Here is an 18,538-nt window from a genome sequence, read left to right as displayed (position 1 = left end):
TTTGAAAGGGAATGTATGGTTCCTGTGTTGTCATGGAGATACATGGCTTCCCACTTACCTTCAGATATGAAATCATTCTAAAGTGAAGTGAATTTATAACTACTACACATTCTCTCACACACACACACACACACACACACACACACACACACACACACACACACACACACACACACACGTGAGCTCATGGCTTACTTCTGCAGGTTGAGGCTGAGGTTGCCAGTGCAGCTCTTGATCTTGTTCTGGGCCTCCAGGTGGTTCATGCCCTCCGTGGCGATGCCGTCAATAGACAGAACCATGTCTCCGATACCAATGCCACCTTTAGCCGCCTTTCCACCATCTGTCAGCTGCAGAGACACAAGAACCACAAACGGCTTGAATTAGCTGCATGACCAACAGCATCACAGTCAGGATTATTAAGCAGGAGGGTGGGAAGAACACATTCACCCTGTATTTATCACAAGATTTATGGATCCATTCCATTACAGAAGTATTCGGGCAAAGCTAATGAAAGACCTGGTCCTCTACCGCATGATGATGGTTCTACTGTATGTTCACTGATGCGTGTCTAATAGCCGGAGCCTTCATCTTTGAGTTACCTTTGTTTCTTCTTTATGACCCGCTGTCATACTGGGCTTACAGCTTGTTAAGAGAAAAGAGAAAGGTTCAAAATGACTCTTAACCACAGCATGTGTGGGAAGAAAGATCACAGCCATAATGCAATCCTTGTGTCCAATTTCTCCTCTATGTAGCCATTTTGTATTGGTAGGTTGTTTAATGAAAATCCATACTATGAAAGAGATTGTTTTATCAGTATACAAGTACTAAACATGTATCAGAAAGCTAAATGGCCAAAAATGTTTAGTTGAACATTGAAAGTGAAGTTATATCACAAAGAGCAAAGGGCCAACGTTCAACATCAGCAGTGTAACCAAGAGGTTGGAGTTGTGTCATGTCTGTTTCTATAAACAAAAACAAACTAAGCTTATCTTGACACACACTTAACATCAACTAAAGTGAATCTAGTGCCAGTAAGAAGCACTTATGTCATTATACTCTGTACCAAATGCAGTTAAAAAGGTGACAAATAGCTAATGGTACAACGCTGCACATTGCTGTCACATACCAGTTTTATTGGCTTTGAGGTAACAGCAATTAGAAGCCAGACATCTCTTAGTTTGCACGCATCATAAAATATGTATGCTCTCCATTTGTCTCTGGTTTTCAGTGTATTCCATGATTTTTGAGGTATGCTTCAAATATCTGCCTCCAAACAAAGTTTAATTGCTGCACTTCCACTCTGGGGGAAGCTGGTTAATTTGACCCAGATTCAAGCCACACAGAGGAACTCATGTTGAACAACAGGGCTTGCATTAACACCAACCCTGTTGTTCAATATGGCTCCAATGTGCACAAGTGCCTGTCCTGTATCAATTCAGCTCTTGACAGAAATGTTAAATATATAATCATGCTGGGAACAAAAATAACATTTTCCACAGCCATCACTGCTGTTGTAGTCCATCTATTTGTGAGCAATGCGGAACAGATTTAGTAAACAAGTGTTTGAGAACAGTTGCGAGGCAACTAACCACTTAACAGGCACACAAGTGGAGCCCACACCGAAATAAAATCCAATTAGATTAAATGTGTAATTGTGTTCTATATTTACGTGTTGTAACTCACCCTGTTTCCTTTTTGGAAAGTTAAAGTATGTGCTATTGAAGTGCATTTATACAGGTGAGGCAGATTTTTTCTAAATGATTTAAGTGATGGTGACACAAATATAATGTTGCCATTGATTGGAAAACAAACAAGAGAAACAGTTTAATTGTTTCATTATATAATATAATATCATGTAAGGAGACTTTTTTTGTTTGTGTCTGATAGTCGACTTTCTGACCTGAAATATTGTTTTAGCATCTGTCAATTTAAATTTTTTTATTACCGTCTTGAACTCAAAGTCACCGTCACCAACAAGCAGGGCAGTGCATTGGTGGCAGCGTGTGTCATATCAACCAGAGACATTCTTATCAGGAGGCTGAGAGAGGACGGAAATGTGCGTAGGATGTTACACTCAGTATCTCTTGTCTTTTTCCCATGATGCCAAAGCAACTGTATCCAAGTTCACTGTGAGGGTATCACTGCAAAATGTCTTTAACAAATATTGGTCTCATATTGATTTTTCTAACAATTTGGTAAAGTGTGTTTGTTCTACTGGTAACAAAAAGGGGCTTAGATATTACTGAAGTCCTTGGAGAACAAAAGCGCAGCTGCCGCTGTGATTCTGACCATTCTTGGTCAGACAGAAGGTCCACGTGTGACCAAAGGGGAGTGAGGTCATTTGTTTCTTTTGACACGGTGGACAAAAAAGACCCCACACACACACCACTCCACCGAACACACACACACACACAGTCCACTTTTTGTGGTTGTACTAGCTATAAAGTGGCTCTTACTCTCACCCACCACACACCACTTCAAGTGCAGCTATTGTATTTGGAGCTTCTACAAGAAAATCTGTTTCAGCTGAACGAGAAACGACAGTCCAGGATGAAGAGGTGTAAGGTGGGTTTAGTCGTCTTTGGTGCGTTACATCCCCCTTTGTGTCCCTTTCCTCTGCCTCTATCTTTGTCTCCCACTCCCACTCAAAGACAGACAGACACAGGCAGGGCTAATAAAAGAGGCTCTGCACCCGGATTAGTGTTAAGGCTCTGCGGCCCCAACCTTTTATAGTCATATTAGCCCAACACACGCAACATCACTCACCACTCACAACCACAGAGGGCAGGAAGAACAGGGTAATGAGGGATCGGCTTGACATTGATTAGAATTGCGTGGATGGAAAGGAAGGCAGAAACAGAAGGGAAGGAGAAAAGAAACTGCTGATTCTGTGGGCTCTTTCTTCTCTGTGCATTTTGACCCATTTCAAGGGGTGTGTTCATGCTAACCACCCTGGCACCGTCAGGAACCAAATGCTCACCACAAAATGTTCAATTACATGTTTTCCCCCAATTTGTGCTCAGTTCCTGCCCCCTACACACACAACCTCTCTCTCTCTCTCTCTCTCTCTCTCTCTCTCTCTCTCTCTCTCTCTCTCTCTCTCTCTCCATCTATACAAAGCAACCTGCATCTATACCAGAGAGTTCAACGAATTCTGAACAACGGTCCATATGACAAACAGAAAATAAAAAGGTTTAATTATTTAATGTAAAGTTCTCATTCCAAATAAGTCTAAAGAAATGGTTCGTGCTGGCGGGATATCAGTTTCCAAAAGAAAACATTTGGTTTCAATCACTATGATTTAAAAAAGGTTTCGGAGCTCCAAGTAGTTTCAATTTTCATATCAAAAACAGTGCAACAAATCATTGAGAAAATCAGAAACAAAAAATGTAAATAATCTGTCTATGCAAAAAGCCAACCACTTCACGTTTCCCGGGGTATTTGATTTATAGCTCTGTTGCTGCGGCCATGACAAAAAACAGCAGCTTTAACACTATGCACAAATCCACTGGAGACGGTAATACAGTACAAGTATGTATATTCATACGCTCCGACAGCAGCTGAGCTCTGCTCCGAATGTGCAGGGACATCCGTCAACACTTGACCATGACTTATATGAATAACCCTCTGAATGCAAACATCCCAACACTGAGACAACTAAACCACATGAGAAAAGTGAATTAACAGTGTGGGAATTTTCTAATCTCCTGTCAGACTTGTTGATCTCACTATGACAAAATGTGACTAAAGTTGCCGTAGAAGCCTGCATTAAAATCCTTCTCATAAAAAGCCCATAGATTTTCTCCATTAACAGTGGAGCATCAAGATAGTTAAAGACTGCAGATATTGTTTTTTTAGAAGTTAGTAAAGGCCTAAACAGAGCTAAAAGGAAAGTGGACATTTTACTTACATTCATCAGGTGGTCCTCTAAAACAAATAACAAAAACATTTGTAGGTAACTGCCGTTGAGTACGACGCAAAGTGTTTTCTGATCGGACACCCCTATCGGCAGGACGACATTGTTTGTCTGCGTCTTTAAAAACTATAACAAATCACATTATTCCCACAGTCGCTTGAGGGTCTGCTCGATGAAGTTAACCATTCACTTCTTTTCTTCATAAAATACCTGATATTCTGCCTTTTCAACATACACTACCTTTGTGTAGAAGTTCCCTGCATTATTATATATTCGTTCAAAAGGGAAAGGGTCAATATTCGTGTCAAAACACTCACAAGAATGAGAAAAACACGTGCAGCGTGTTAAAGCTTTCACAGATGAACTTGCCATTATGCTTCCAGCAACGTCAGTTTTCAACACATACGCTGTCTGATTTAAGTGCTCTGAAAAAGTAAGCTGGTTCCAACACATAGCAATAAGGGCTAGTCGGGTGCTGAAACACTGTCTGGTTTGAACATACACTGACCAGTTTGAGTGCTTTGAACAATGGCTGCTTTCAGCACAAGGAGTGACAGATTGACTCACCCTATGATCAAAACACTCAGAGCAGGAGACACGAATACCCAGATTGTTCCTCATAACTCAGAAATCCACAAAAGAGGTCACCAGATGCCAGCCTTTGGAAACACTTACTGCTCTCAGGCCAGATATTTTCTTTTACTGTGATCATACATGACAGGAAAGGCTCCTTTATTGTATTTTTGAATCTCAGGTAGGAACAGAAAAATGTAGTAAGGAAAAATGGTAAAATATAGAAATATTTTATCAAACATTTTTTGTTTACGGGCCAGCTCGTTATTTATGACCAGAGTATTGATATCAAAATTAAACATTGTGAGTGAGATTTATGAAGGAGACATAAAGATAGAGATGGAAAAAGTTAAAAGAGAGGGAAGGGAAGATTTAGAAAGTGCAGGAGACAGAAGCTGAAGTAGACATCACCTCAACAAAGCTGGATCCATTAGTAACACATATTAAACTGTCAGGCAGTGTTTAATTCATAATCTATGCTCCTGAATGAGGTTAATCATGCAGTAATGTCAAGTGCATCATGGGAATACCTGAAACAGGATATAGTGTTTATCCAACAAAATCCACTGCTCTTTTTCAACTGTTAGAAGGAGTCTGACGCTGGCAGATTGTTTGCTTCGGGGTTAAAAGTCAAGTTTTTGAAAATGACCATCAGTTGAAAGAATCTAAAACAGACCATTGCATTACTAATAAATAAAAACATACATGACACATTACTGCTGGCTAGTCATATGTCACCACAACATGCCTGAAGTATGAGCATGCCATACATGTCATATATACAACAATACTAAGTAGAGAATGGAGAAAAGAATAAAGACTCTGGGTAACTAGTGGATCTCTCTAAATGATGTAACAGTATATGTATGGTGTGTGTTTGCACATGTGTACCCATGCCGACACTCTAATAATAACTAATACACACACACACACACACACACACACACACACACACACACACACACACACACACACATACTGTTTCTTTCCTTAAAGCTATGTGTGCACACCAGTGTCTAATAATCACTTCCTGACTTGTATGTGAATGTGACACCTTATTAAGGAAAGGCTATTTGGCATTGAGTTTCCATAGCTCACTGCAGCAACAGCTGCCAAACCCACAAAAACACATTGTATACATTAAACATAAAGCTTTGCACAAAAGAGAGAGAGAGAGAGAGAGAGAGAGAGAGAGAGAGAGAGAGAGGGAGAGAGAGAGAGAGAGAGAGAGAGAGATCTGCCATACTTACAAGAAGCCCTCATTCAAGCATAATCCACCTCTGATACGATCTGATAAGCCTTATTAAGATTAAGCTGCTTTCTCATGATATTATTATATCCATAAAATGTAAATACAATGATTCCTCTGATATGGGATTTCAAATAATTGTTTCACTAAAAGGTTACAGATGATGTCCATCAAAGTGCTGCAAAGTCAGCAGAGTGAGTCTATTCTTAATCCCACAACAATACAATGCACTAAACCTGAAGCTGAGAGTACATGCTTAAAGGTGGCCTGTGGGGCTTTCTTGTAGACAAAGTTTCTGTTTGCATTCAGTGTTACTCACCTAAACACATTGTGTGTAGATCTGTGAGGTCTAACAAACGTTTTGAATGGATTTACTTCCTGATAAAACCTTTGCAGAAATCATTTTTTGAATAGTTTGAAAGCTGCATTGTTTACGTGCACATTTAGTCTTCTTCTTCCCTGCTTTTGCTGGGAAGTTACTGCATTTCTTGGCACTTTACTGCCACCTGTAGATAAGTGGAATTGTGTGACACAGCTGGCAGGAATGCGTATGTATGTGTAACACAGCAGGGACCCACGCTTAACGACGTTGCTTCATAGCACTAAGGATCATCAACTCCACAGGGTACCAATAAATGAATACATTTTTGGAAAAAAATAAGATATAATTTACTGTATGAGTAGTTGTAGACAAGGCAGATCAAGGAAAAGTAAACACCAATAAAATAAACTGACACTTTCTTTAAGTATTGACGGCTGGATGTCTCCTTCACATGTAAATGAAGTGAGGGAGTTACAGTAACAGTGTAACATATGTAACAGAGGGCTAGATTATTATACTACACACAGGACCAGAATCAACAAATCCACATGACATTATTTCACGTTGTAAAAAAATAACTTCACTTTATAAGCTAGAAGCGAATACAAGCCAGTATTCATGGCCAGACTCAATGATGTGATCGTCATGGCGCTGCTGGACTTAGCATTGGCAAGGCACACTCAGGAATACAGCCATAATAACACAAGACTGGATTGTTATTATTCCATATGAACCCAGAGTGTGCGTCATCAGCAGCACACACTTACAGAGGCTGTAATTAATTGTGGTTTTAAGTTACAGGTTAAATCATGTTTAAGTTGTTTATAATATGTTCTAATTGAAACGCTATTAGTCAACATCTGAAAAGAAAAACCTTGCCAAAAAATATTAAAATGATATAGGGTAACAATTATTTTCCTATATTTTGAGTGTTATTATACGCAGCGTGTTTTAAATCAAGTTGTAGCTCAGGGGGTGAAATATCCATTCAGAGACTGTGGGAATGAAAACTGCTTGAATGTTTAGTAAGATGTGAAAATCAAAGGGTTTCTGGTCAATGAGGCAGTTGAACAATATCTTAAAACTGCGTATTTAGAGAAGCCTCATTGCAAACACAGCAGTGCATGCAAGGTCCCTTACATAAGCCATTCATTAGAGAACCAAATTGCCAGCTTTGTCTTCTATTCTACTACTACTTAAATTCTTCTCTATTCTGCCAGTAGGAATAAGATTTCAGGGTCTGGAGTCCACTGAACAACGTCCAAACAAAGCATCAAGAGCAAATACCTAAAAGCCAAAGAGGAAAGAGGATAGCCACAGCTGTTTCCCTTCTATTGAACTCCTAACCCACAGCCATTACAAATGTCTATCAGACCTTGTAGTCAACCAATATTATAATGAATAAACATGATACCAGACATGAGGCCGGCATCCTGAGAGGAAGGCAGAGGAGACACAGTCAGATTAGCTACTGTGGAAAATACATTAGAACCACATTAAACAATAGGGTATTCAGGTCTCTTCATTGTGAATTCACTGCAGTGGCTGTGCTTGTCTGTCACCGTTAGAAACGTTTTCAGGCCTCATATAATTCTGTTCATTCCAGTTACACTAAAGCAGCACCCTTCAAAAAACACAATTTAAAGGATGATTCTTTCAGTATATTTTATTACCACGTCCTACAATTGACCGCTATAGTTTGTCCTTAGTAAGGTTGTTCACTTACATGAGTCCTTTCAACTAGTGTAAGATAGTGTGACCCTGAATGAAAAACTGTATCAACTCCTGAAAGGATTCACGGTGTGATTTGAACGTCAGCATGGTTTCCGTATTGACACGTGTGACACTGATAGGGCTTTTTACGATGGATTAGTCAGCCCATTACCGGTGAAGACAGAAATGTCCTAGTGAGGTCACCGGTAGGATCAGATAACTGTCAACATACAATCTGAAGGTATGAGCGTGTTTCCATAAAGTAATCCTCCTCTTTTCTCTCAACTCATCACTGCTATAATGATGCCAACCAGCCTCACAAATGTTTATAGATAACTAGTAATAACAAAAGATTAGTGGCATTAAAAAAAAAGCCACGAAAACTGAACACCAAATCTTGGAATGCAACATCAGGTCTCACAAATGTTAAGGGGTTTAAGATGAATTATCGTGCTGCAGTGAACGCAGAAAACTCCAGTCTGTTACATTGTCCAAATATAACAAATGTGTGCCAACAAGTACACACATCAGCACTGACAGGTTGATTTGTGGGAGAGGAAATGATAAGTTGTTGATTCTGGCTCTGGCTCTATTTTACTACGATAGATAGATACTCAGAGGGAAGCACAGGACTTGTTTGATTTAGATAGATTGAGGTATTATAAGTCGCATGGAGGAGCTGTCATCTGGCTCTGGTTGTCTAGTATGAAAGGTTAAGTCACAAAGACCTGGACAGCGATGCAATGCGAGTGCAAGAGCAAGTATTGTAAGAGGAGGAAACAGAGGCAGGGAGGCAGTAATGCAGAGATAAAAGACAGAGACTATGTATAGAGCTGAACACTCTTTGAAATAGACCCATCACTGTGGTCAGTTGTTATCATCGCCTGTTGAAGCAGGAGGCGGCCATAGCTGAGTTCCAAGAACTGCATTCTTCCATGAAAAGGTATTAATATAGATCAGCGTTCCACTCATCTTGCTGTATTCACAGCACAAACTCGATCTCCTGTGATTAACAACTCTCCAAAGTTAATCATTACAGACATTTCTATGTTTAGCTCTAGAGGAAGGATTCATGCAGTGACGACAGATGGACGCATTATTATCGACCCTTCCTGGCATACTGTTGCAGTTTGTACTTGGGAGTCTCTAAAATACTCAAGATGCCCTCTGGTCAATATTCAGCCTGGACCCGGGGGCTCGTAACACTGGGGTACGGATCCGAGATCAATTTGTCTCATGAGTGGGTGCGGTCACAGCGAGCTGACCTGAGAAACGACGCATCTATTTTCAGAATCGTAATGCACTTGCTCCCCTGGGTTTCCTTCCCTTAAATTATTTTAGCTGGGGATCCTGTAAGTGGGGTAGAAAGGTTTAAATATTGATTCACCGTGTTATAAATTTAACTGTGAATAGAGGGCAGCTATTTTCTGTCTCCCCATATGAGAGACCTTGCTCTTGAAAATCCTTTCATCCGTTAAACAAGTAAATGGATTGCAAGATAAATGCTTTTAATGAGGATTTACAGGAGTACTTCTGCAAGCCATTTTCTACAAAAACTTTTTAGCAGCATATCCATTAAATGGTTGCTTCACAAAAATACGAGGTATTAAGGTAGTCTGCTGCCTATTGAGGCAATTGTGTATCTAAACTATTACAGCTTACACATCCATTGCTGTCTTTAAGCCCATCATCAGCCACTTGTCTCTGAACAAGACTCTTACTTGTTTTGACTCTGTAGAAGAGCACCAGTACTTTCAGCTGTTTTGCTGAAGAGTACCTGTGCATTACAATGTACAGTATTGTATATGGATTAATGTGGAAAACCCTGCCTCCAAGGGTGATGCAGGCTATCAATAAATATATTAAAGGAGAACTTAGCGACCCCACTCTCTCACTCAGCCTGCTTTTGCTAAAATCTTTTCCTTTCTTCTCCAAATATCTCCTTTCATGGACAATGTCAAACTAAGTTGCCGTGGTAAAACGTTTCATTGGCACTTTGAGAAGCAGTATTGTCAATCTTGGCCAGTTACACTGTAAAAAGACACTCAGGACTTACAGTTGTGGTTACACCTTTACTCGACTCTCTGATGCAATACCGGTACAATGTGGTAATACCATGGCTATGACATGTTTTTACCGTAAACAACACACACCGTATATCCACATAGGTATAGAGCTTAGCAACAGCAGCTGTGAGGCTAAGTGTGGTTTGGCAGGAGTGCAGCGTTCCCTTATTACCCCTTCGTAGAACCAACTCCATGGTTGCACTGGCAGAGAGCAATGTGTGTGAAACACACAGTGTTTATGGGTGATCAGCGGTCAGAAGCACTGCCCTTTGTCAACCGTAAAATGGATTTGACAGGGCGGATAAGGTAAGATTAGGTTTGGTTTGATTCTTGTATGTAGACTGAAAACTATATTGTTTATAAGAAGTGAGTCTAATGACAAAGAGAGAGACAGAAACAAATAGGAGGGTATGATGGGATGAAGGAATGATAAGAATGAAGGGGGGCAAATCTAGATCGATGACCGGTTGAGTGTCACATAAACTGGCTGTCATCAGCCCTCAAGCTACCCTTAACCCTTTGTATACAAAGTGTAGATGTATTTCCATACACTGCCTATCAATAGAACCTTGCATTTAGTCACATGCGCTCTTTGTACTCTACTAATGTACATTTCTCTTCTCTTAAAGATCCAAAGTTAAATAATGGCCACGCTTCATTCATGTGGTCTCCCCAAACCAGATGCACCGCTGTTTTCCAATATTCTTTATTTTAAACTTGAAAATATATATATATATTGTGCTTCAAGAAACAGCCACATGTTACATTGCGTTTGATATAATTGGCCTTTATTTCACAAAGACCCAATCAAATAGCATATTGGGACTTTTACATTCAAAACAAGACGGTCAGTTGGAATGTAAATAAGGTATTCATAACTGTGAACCAAAATGGTATCAGTTGGCTAAAGATGGCGAGAGCAGAATTTGTCTGTTGGTTTCATTAGCTGAAGCTTTTGTTTACACCTTTTGATGCATACAAAGAAGTAACCAGTTACTGAGATTGTTCTTTAATTCTCATTTCACTTTTGGCAAAAAGTGAAATGTTTATTGAAAGAAACTTGAGCTGGAATTTTTAGACATGACTTAATTCTAATCGGGAATTACCTTTAAGTATTCAGGCATACTCATAAGTCACACAATCCACTTACGGTGCACTTTACAGTCTTAAGCAGACTGAACAAACATTTATTTTAACAAACATTTATTTTAACTGCACCCAAAACTGCACCAGCGCACTCACACTGCCAATGTCTTGAAACCTCAAACCATATTACGGTCATTGTGATACTGCAGTAAAGGTCAGAGTGGGCTGCTGAGACAATTATAGTTTAGTTACTGCTAACGTCTTGGGAATAAGAAAGCCTTCACTGTCAACATCACCATTTATTTCCATTTATCATCTATTTTGTATCCGCTTTATCAACATGATTTCTTCAGAATACATTTTTTGCAATGCAGAATATTTTCATCAGAATTAGTTATTTCAGATGTAACGGCATCCGCATTGGAAAATTCATGATTCTGTAAAAAAATAGTTTCTTTTGTTTCACTTTAGTTTTTCTATTTCTACCTTCTGTCTATCATTTTTTTCTCTCTGTTACTCAGATAGTGTCTTCCATCATTTTGAGTCCAGGCACACACTCCCACAGACAAACACACACGCAAACACACAACTGTGGTAAGAATTCACATGGCTTCAGTTAGTGGGAAAAGTATCACATCCAAAGTAATAACACAAACATGGCAACCCCAAGTGGACCCAAGGGGGATTGGCACAGGACCTGGCAAGCCATTCATCATCAGTCTCACGTCTATACACTCCCAGTTCTAGTGATTTGTGAGTGTGTGCGTGTGAATGCACTAGAATTGTGTATTGGGGGGCAGTGCATGCATGCTCCACTGTACTTTGTGTGTGCCAGTGAAGCTGCACTGACCAAGCAGAACGGAACAGAAGCCTGAGCGGGATTATCCGTTTCAGGATCATTACTTAAAGTGATGGGGGAAACATATTTGTCTGAACTTTAATGTGTGAATGAACTGCAGACTGGGAGGGCAACAAGGCACAGAAACCAAGGGACCATCAAGTTACTTGCTGGAGCAGAGGGGCTGAAGCCAGGATTTGATTGCAGCACTTTTGCTACGGACACTCCAAAGTGAAGTGGAATGCGTAGACAGCGAGAAAAGGTTTCCTGTGTGGTCGATACATGACGGATGGCATATGATTCCACTGAGCTAGGACAAGTGGGGTGGGGGGAGGTGGTGAAAAGAAGGAAAGGAGAGGAGGGGGGTGGGCTGCTAACCAGTGTTCATCTTTTTAATCACTTATAGGCCATGTGGCATTGCTGGGATGTCATTCTGCAGCTGCACTGTGATGAAAGAGTTTGGAGATAAAACATGCGCTTTTATCGCATAGCAGATAGCGTGTTGGAGCAGACGTATAATCACGGGTGTGTGTGTGTGTGTGTGTGTGTGTGTGTGTGTGTGTGTGTGTGTGTGTGTCAAAGTGTGCGTGTTTTAGTCTTACCCTGGAGATGGTGAGGGGCATGTTGAAGTCCTTCCCTCCCTGCAGCCTGAAGCCCCAGGGGGCCGGGCCTAAGAGCGTGACGCTGGAGTTGCTGCTCATGGTCTTCTTGGGCGATGTCAAATGCGCTCGGCGTCGATTTCACTGGCAAGTGATGATGGTGACGGCAGGAAAATGTGTTGCAGATCAGGTGATAATAGTAATGTCAGAGGGTGTTGATGATTGGTAAGAATATGGCTGTGGCTCCGTATAGGGTGTTTGTTCCAAGATCTGAGGGAAGATAGGAAGGAAAAGCATACATCGGATTTGTCATTGTATGGTTTGTATAAGACAAGTGAAAAGAGAAGAGAAAAATCTAGTGAGGGATGACAAAAGAGGTCAAGAGAATAAAGCAAAGGGAGGATACAGTAAGCACAAGTGGAAAGGACATTTTATAAAGCGACTCTCAGTAAACACACAAATAAATGCACATATTCAACATGAATTTTCACGGTTCAAATTTTTTTAAATGATTAAAATTTAATTATGAAACTGGCTGCACGCACACTTGTAAGCAGGCAAAAACATTAACACATATAGTACATGCAAACGATACTTGAGTATGCTGCAGCAGTTCAGGAGCATAAAATACTTACAACATCCCCCAGGAATACCTCACAAGAGCACAATTCCACAACTAACATTCATTTAATTGCATAACAGTTCATACTATTTAGTGCTATTATATTGTTAATGGAAAATGCTGTACCTTTTTAATGGAAATTCCAGAGAGGAAAATAATTCCTTCACAGGCAGGTAGACAATGTAATCTCTAGTTTCCCCTTGACTATCCCCTTCCCGGCAAACACACTGTATGTGTGTGAGAGAGGCAGAGAAGGATGCAATGCTCTTATATACCAGCTAATGACAGAGGGGAGGGGAAAGGTGGAGGAGGGGAGAGAAGGAGAGGGAGGCGAGAGGAAGAACGGGTTAGGGTTAGGTTGGGAGGAGAGAGGGAGGAGAAAGAGGAGGGGAATCAACCGTGGGTGGAGTGAGTGGGACACAGAAGAGGAGGAGAAATGAGGGAGATGATATGAAGTGGGGAGATTAGGGGATGGGAGGAGACACTTTGAAAAAGGGGGGAGACGAAAAAAGGAGAGGGGATTAAGGAAAAGAGCGTGGGAGCACTTCACACAGAGAAAATCACGAGGGGAGGGAGAGAGGGGCAGAGGAGAGGACAGTTTATCTTTCATCCAGATATTTTGGGAACATTGACTCAATGCTGCAGGCTGCTTCATTTAAGGTGGAACCAGATCGTGACCCGAGGACACATCCCAAAGGCTCTGATCCAAATGTCTCTCAAAGGTTATCCTTAAATGATACATCGGGGTGATGGTGACTTGATACAAGCTCAGGATCACCTTGTTCAACTGCTGTTACATGGTGGTTTCACTACTGCTGCGCTAATGCCCCAGTATGAACAAGACAAAGATGACATCTTCTTCAGTTGATTTTTAAACATTTGGCATTAAATTGACTGTCACCTTAAATGCTACTTTTTATACCATAGCTCCTTTGTCCTAAACTAATGAGCTTGAGTTGCGTGATACTAGATACATCTGTTTTATGTGTCATGCCTCTACCGTTCCCTCTTTAAAAATCTAAGTGGCGAGGATAACCATTCTCGTCCTCAATATCTGTACATTTTGCTACAGAGAAGTAAGCAATCAAATGTCTAAGTGCAGCACCACCATTTCCATCTTGTTTATTAGTTTCCTCATTATTTATGTCTAGACAGCTGGCAGTTCTTCTCCTTCTGCACTTCACTGGCTTTTGTCCATTTCAACCTTTTCTAGCCCAGACAGATCAATATTGACTTTAGACTGATACTGTAGTGGTTCAATCAAACACTCATCCCATTCCTTTCTTGGCCCTGACCAAACACACCAAACATACCAAACACACACACACACACACACAGACACACACACACACACACACACACACAGTGCCTCTAGCCAAGTCACAGCTCCACCCCGTGTGCACTGCACTGCTAGATCAAAATACTTTTTCAGCAAATATCAAAGAGGAGATGGATAGCTTGAAAAATAAGTTGCACATGAGCTTAGAGGAGGTGGCTGGACAGAGACTGGACGGTCTTCAAGACAGAAAAAAGAGACAGAGAGAGAGAAAGTGCTCACAGAACTACAAAGACAAGAGGGAGAAGCAAGCAGGCTATATATATTACATGTAACCCGCCTCTAACACTTTTCATAAGCCAACATCATGACGGATACACAGTGTGAGAAGATTAAATACACAAAGTCACACACATAAACACAGGATGCTCTTCATTAACCTGCTAATGGACGTTCCCACAGTGAGTCTAACTCAGACAGTGCACACTTCTCCAGCCTCGCCAGGTTTAACAACAAATAGGAAGGAGCAGAGACGGTGGAGTCATTAACACCGTTTCCTCTGCAGAGCTGATTTTGCAATTACAAAAAGGCACAGTGTTTCTTGAAAGCTATAGCACAGATAGTTGCTCATGCCTGTTGTAAACAGGACCAACCACATCTTTATACATGGAGATGACATGGATAACGAGTGAGCCCTGGTTAGCCTTGGTTGATGCTATGGTGAACACCATGGGAGCTAAGCTTTAACTGTAGTAACCAGATTAATGCCAGCAGTCAATCCTGTTAAATTAATCAAAAACACACTGCTGATTAGCCACAGCAGCAGTTACTAGAACATCCCTTCCTTCCCTCTCTAGATGAGGTCCCACATTTACCATTGTACGCCCTAAGGTCAGGGGTATCCAAGGTAAACAGAGAACAACAGGAAATCAGAGCGGTGTACCGCAAAGCGAGATTAGTGGGTTAGCAAGGTATGTTGAAGCAAGAGTTTTTGGTTAACGAAGGTGGCTCTCTTTTAACCTGGCTAGATCGCCATGGTAACTCGTGCTGCATGGCTAACCTGCTGAAGAAATGACAATCTGAGAGGCAAATGGTAGAAGAATGAAACTGTTTAAAATTGATTGGATTGTGTAACAAAAGCCCAAACATTACCTCTGAGGTTAATATGAACATTTTTACAGGGTCATCAGGAATTATATTTCTTTGTGTATTTAATTATTAAACGACACTTGCATGTTATGCATTCCCCAAATAATAAATACATTTCAGCCAAACACCAGCGTATGGATGTGATGCGTCGTTTGTAAAAACAATTTATCATAATTCCTTCATACCATACCACTTTACAATTGCTGAAGTATGCTGGTATTGCAGCGAATGCGCCAAAAGCCTATTCTTTATGAGAATGCGTTCGGAGCTTGATGAAGAAACCCCTTTTTAACTGATAACCATCCTGGTACCCGCCATCTCTAGCTGAGTGGGGTGTTAGCCTCTTTCGATGAAGCTACAGCAATGAAAGCATGGCTATGAGGAACCCAACATTGGCTTCTCTAAAGTCATCTAAGTTCCTCTACTTTGTCCTATTATTTTAGGCTGTGCTATTGAACAGCTACTGGTAGTGAATATAAAAGTTTTGACCAGTGACATCAAGCTAGAAAAGCAACAAGTCTCCACAGATAAACCCCTGTATCAAGGTGCTTTGTCATTCTTTTTGGGGCTTAATCATACAAAATGCCCCTTTAAGGTAATAACATTCATCTGCTTTTGTCACTATAGGGACTAATGTTGTGGATTTAGCTCTAATTGTACCCGTTTAGACACACTTGTACTATACTACTACTTCCGAGGAACAACTTAAAATGAATAAATAACCGTAAACTGCAGTTGGGTAATGTTTCAATGTCCATTCCCATGTGACAAGAGCACTGGTTTTGATTCTCATGAAGATAACATTTCTAAAATATGGGCCCTCCCAGGGGCCCACCAGTCTATTTCACTGTCTCAAAACATTTGATCAATTGCTTGTATTGTCACAAATGGCCAATGGCCAAAAACTGCAACAGAGACAACAAAGGAGATTTGTGGTTCACAGGATAATGATATCAAACACTAACAATAGAGAGTGCGCTATAGCTCGGAATCTCAGACACCCTGCCAGTCCTTTGTTCTGTCAAATGGTCTATTCCAGTCCCCATATGCTCACCTCTCCACATGCTTAATGATCACAGCTTAGCCCCTTAAGCAAACGCACACGCTCACACACACACATGCACACACTGAGACAAGCCCCACCCCTTAATGCTTTGACAATCTGCCCCTCTAAATTACAATTAATGCATCGTCCACGTGAATAAAAAGGGGGCCCCCGCCACCCGCATATTCTGCCAGCTGCCCCCACACACACACACACACACACACACACACACACACACACACATGGGCTAAAAGGTCACGGCATACAACCAATCTCTCTCGTGTATAAATCATATGTTTCAGGTCAAAGCAGATGACAACAGCTGTGGTCTGAATAGCAAATATTCTAAAGTAGTTGAAATCCTTTCAGTCAAATTCGAAATATAAATTATCTACGATGATAATTTGTCACTCCCAGATGTGAAGTTGCCAAACTGTATGCTGAAAAAGGTTATGATTATGCTGTAAACCATCTTACTACAGTTTAAAATGTACTAAAAAATAATCGGTTTTATTCTATTAATGTTACTGCTGATGGGATGTACTGGAAAAATACCATTTCAAAAATAAATAAAAGAAACAATGAATACAAGGTGTTTTTACAATATAATCTACCAATGGAACAAAATTCAAATTCAGTAAGATTTCTTGAAATACGATGTAATATTTAGGCCTTTTTTAAAACAAAAAGAGATCTATAAATTAGCTAGAAAAACTTGTTTCAAGCTATATTTCACCAGTATTAGGAAGTGTTGTGTGTTATAATAAGCCTCTAATGCTCAAAAGTAGAATCACTTAAGATATTACAGATACATTGTCTAAAAACAAGTCCCTATATATCTCACTGAAATGTTACTCGGTAGGTGATTATGTCTCATATTAGGTGAGATATTTTGACTAATAATTAGACAAATGTAATTTGTAAGATTTTGCATTTTTGCAGTGTGATTCTGCCTTGCAAGATAACAAAGCAAAGGCACACTAACATAAATAACTAGCCTCAGAAGACCTTAGGAAGGCGTGTTTGTTTTGTGTGGAAAAACATTTTTCTGTCTCTTCCAGTTAGACTGATGAATTTGGAGGAAATAAGCAGCATGCCAGACCTAAATAACCAACAGTGAGAGGACTCACAGACATTACAGAAAAACAAAACAAACATCATAATCATGCGCATTATTCTTTATACAAACATTACTTTCACACACACTTATCTACAGGTAGACAGACAAACATGTGTAAGGTTGTTTGTATTAGGGAGAGTATTTGTCTGCCAGCCATCTAATCAGTCTGACCCCTCCAGACTGATATAAGCCTAACTAATCCCACAACCCATCTCTGTAAATACCGCACAGTTAGGGGTACAGAGTTAGGGCAGCAGCCTTGTCTTTCTCAAGGTTTCAGCTCAGGATTTAGTTTAATTCACTGCCAAACCAGTAATGGTAGTATTCTACCCAGATAAGTATATCAATGCTTATTTGTGATTTGTCAAATGTGTTCTAATGGCAAGCAAACAGAGACCCCAAACAGACTTAGACCTTTTTCACTATATACTGTTTCTCCACATTGTTAGTGATTACTTTTAAGGAAACCAGGTCCTTTGTGCCATAGGTTTTCATGGAAACGTGGAATCAAATCTATGAACAATCCCAAAATGTAATTTGGTCTTGATTTTATGCATCTGAGATACAACTATCTCTCCATAATTGAGTGTACTATATAATAATACTACTGAAGGCCTGTCTGGAATCCAGAGATGGGCTTACTATCCTGTATCTCCTGTCTGACCTCAGTCACCAGTTATAACTTTCACAGTGGAAAATATTCCTCCCTGCCTACCAGACAGACAGCTCACAACAAACAATTGTTCATCCTAAGAGAGATAAACTGAAAGAAATCTGACTCTTCAGCTGCACAGAGACGTGAACACACACGACTGCTTAATGTGTGAATCAAGTCTGGGTCAATCAAAGAGAGGCCAAATGCCAAGTTTCCTCTGATACATGCAGTACACAAATTTCACAGAGATCATCCACTACTTAAGATCAGCTGTTCTTAGTCGTTCCTCCCACCCACTATTTGGAAGCA

At 40.4% G+C, this 18,538-nt stretch overlaps 1 protein-coding gene across 2 annotated transcripts in view; it reads right to left on the bottom strand.

Moving 5' to 3' along the window:
* The window catches only part of pdlim5a (PDZ and LIM domain 5a), a 55,851-nt gene extending 42,640 nt beyond the window's left edge, over positions 1-13,211 (bottom strand). For both annotated transcript variants that reach the window (XM_068704293.1, XM_068704295.1), the window contains exons 1-3: positions 13,111-13,211; positions 12,366-12,632; positions 196-347 (exon numbers count right to left, since the gene is read on the bottom strand). In XM_068704293.1, coding sequence (XP_068560394.1) covers positions 196-347; positions 12,366-12,464 — 251 coding nt within the window. In that variant the 5' untranslated portion in view covers positions 12,465-12,632; positions 13,111-13,211. The remainder of the gene's footprint in view (positions 1-195; positions 348-12,365; positions 12,633-13,110) is intronic.
* Between the last annotated feature and the right edge of the window lie 5,327 nt (positions 13,212-18,538).

This window comes from Cebidichthys violaceus, unplaced genomic scaffold (assembly GCF_023349555.1).
Source record: "Cebidichthys violaceus isolate CVI_PGR_0920_01 unplaced genomic scaffold, fCebVio1.0.p SCAF_9, whole genome shotgun sequence".
Lineage (NCBI taxonomy): Eukaryota > Metazoa > Chordata > Actinopteri > Perciformes > Stichaeidae > Cebidichthys > Cebidichthys violaceus.
This window is presented reverse-complemented; position numbering and strand designations above follow the sequence as displayed.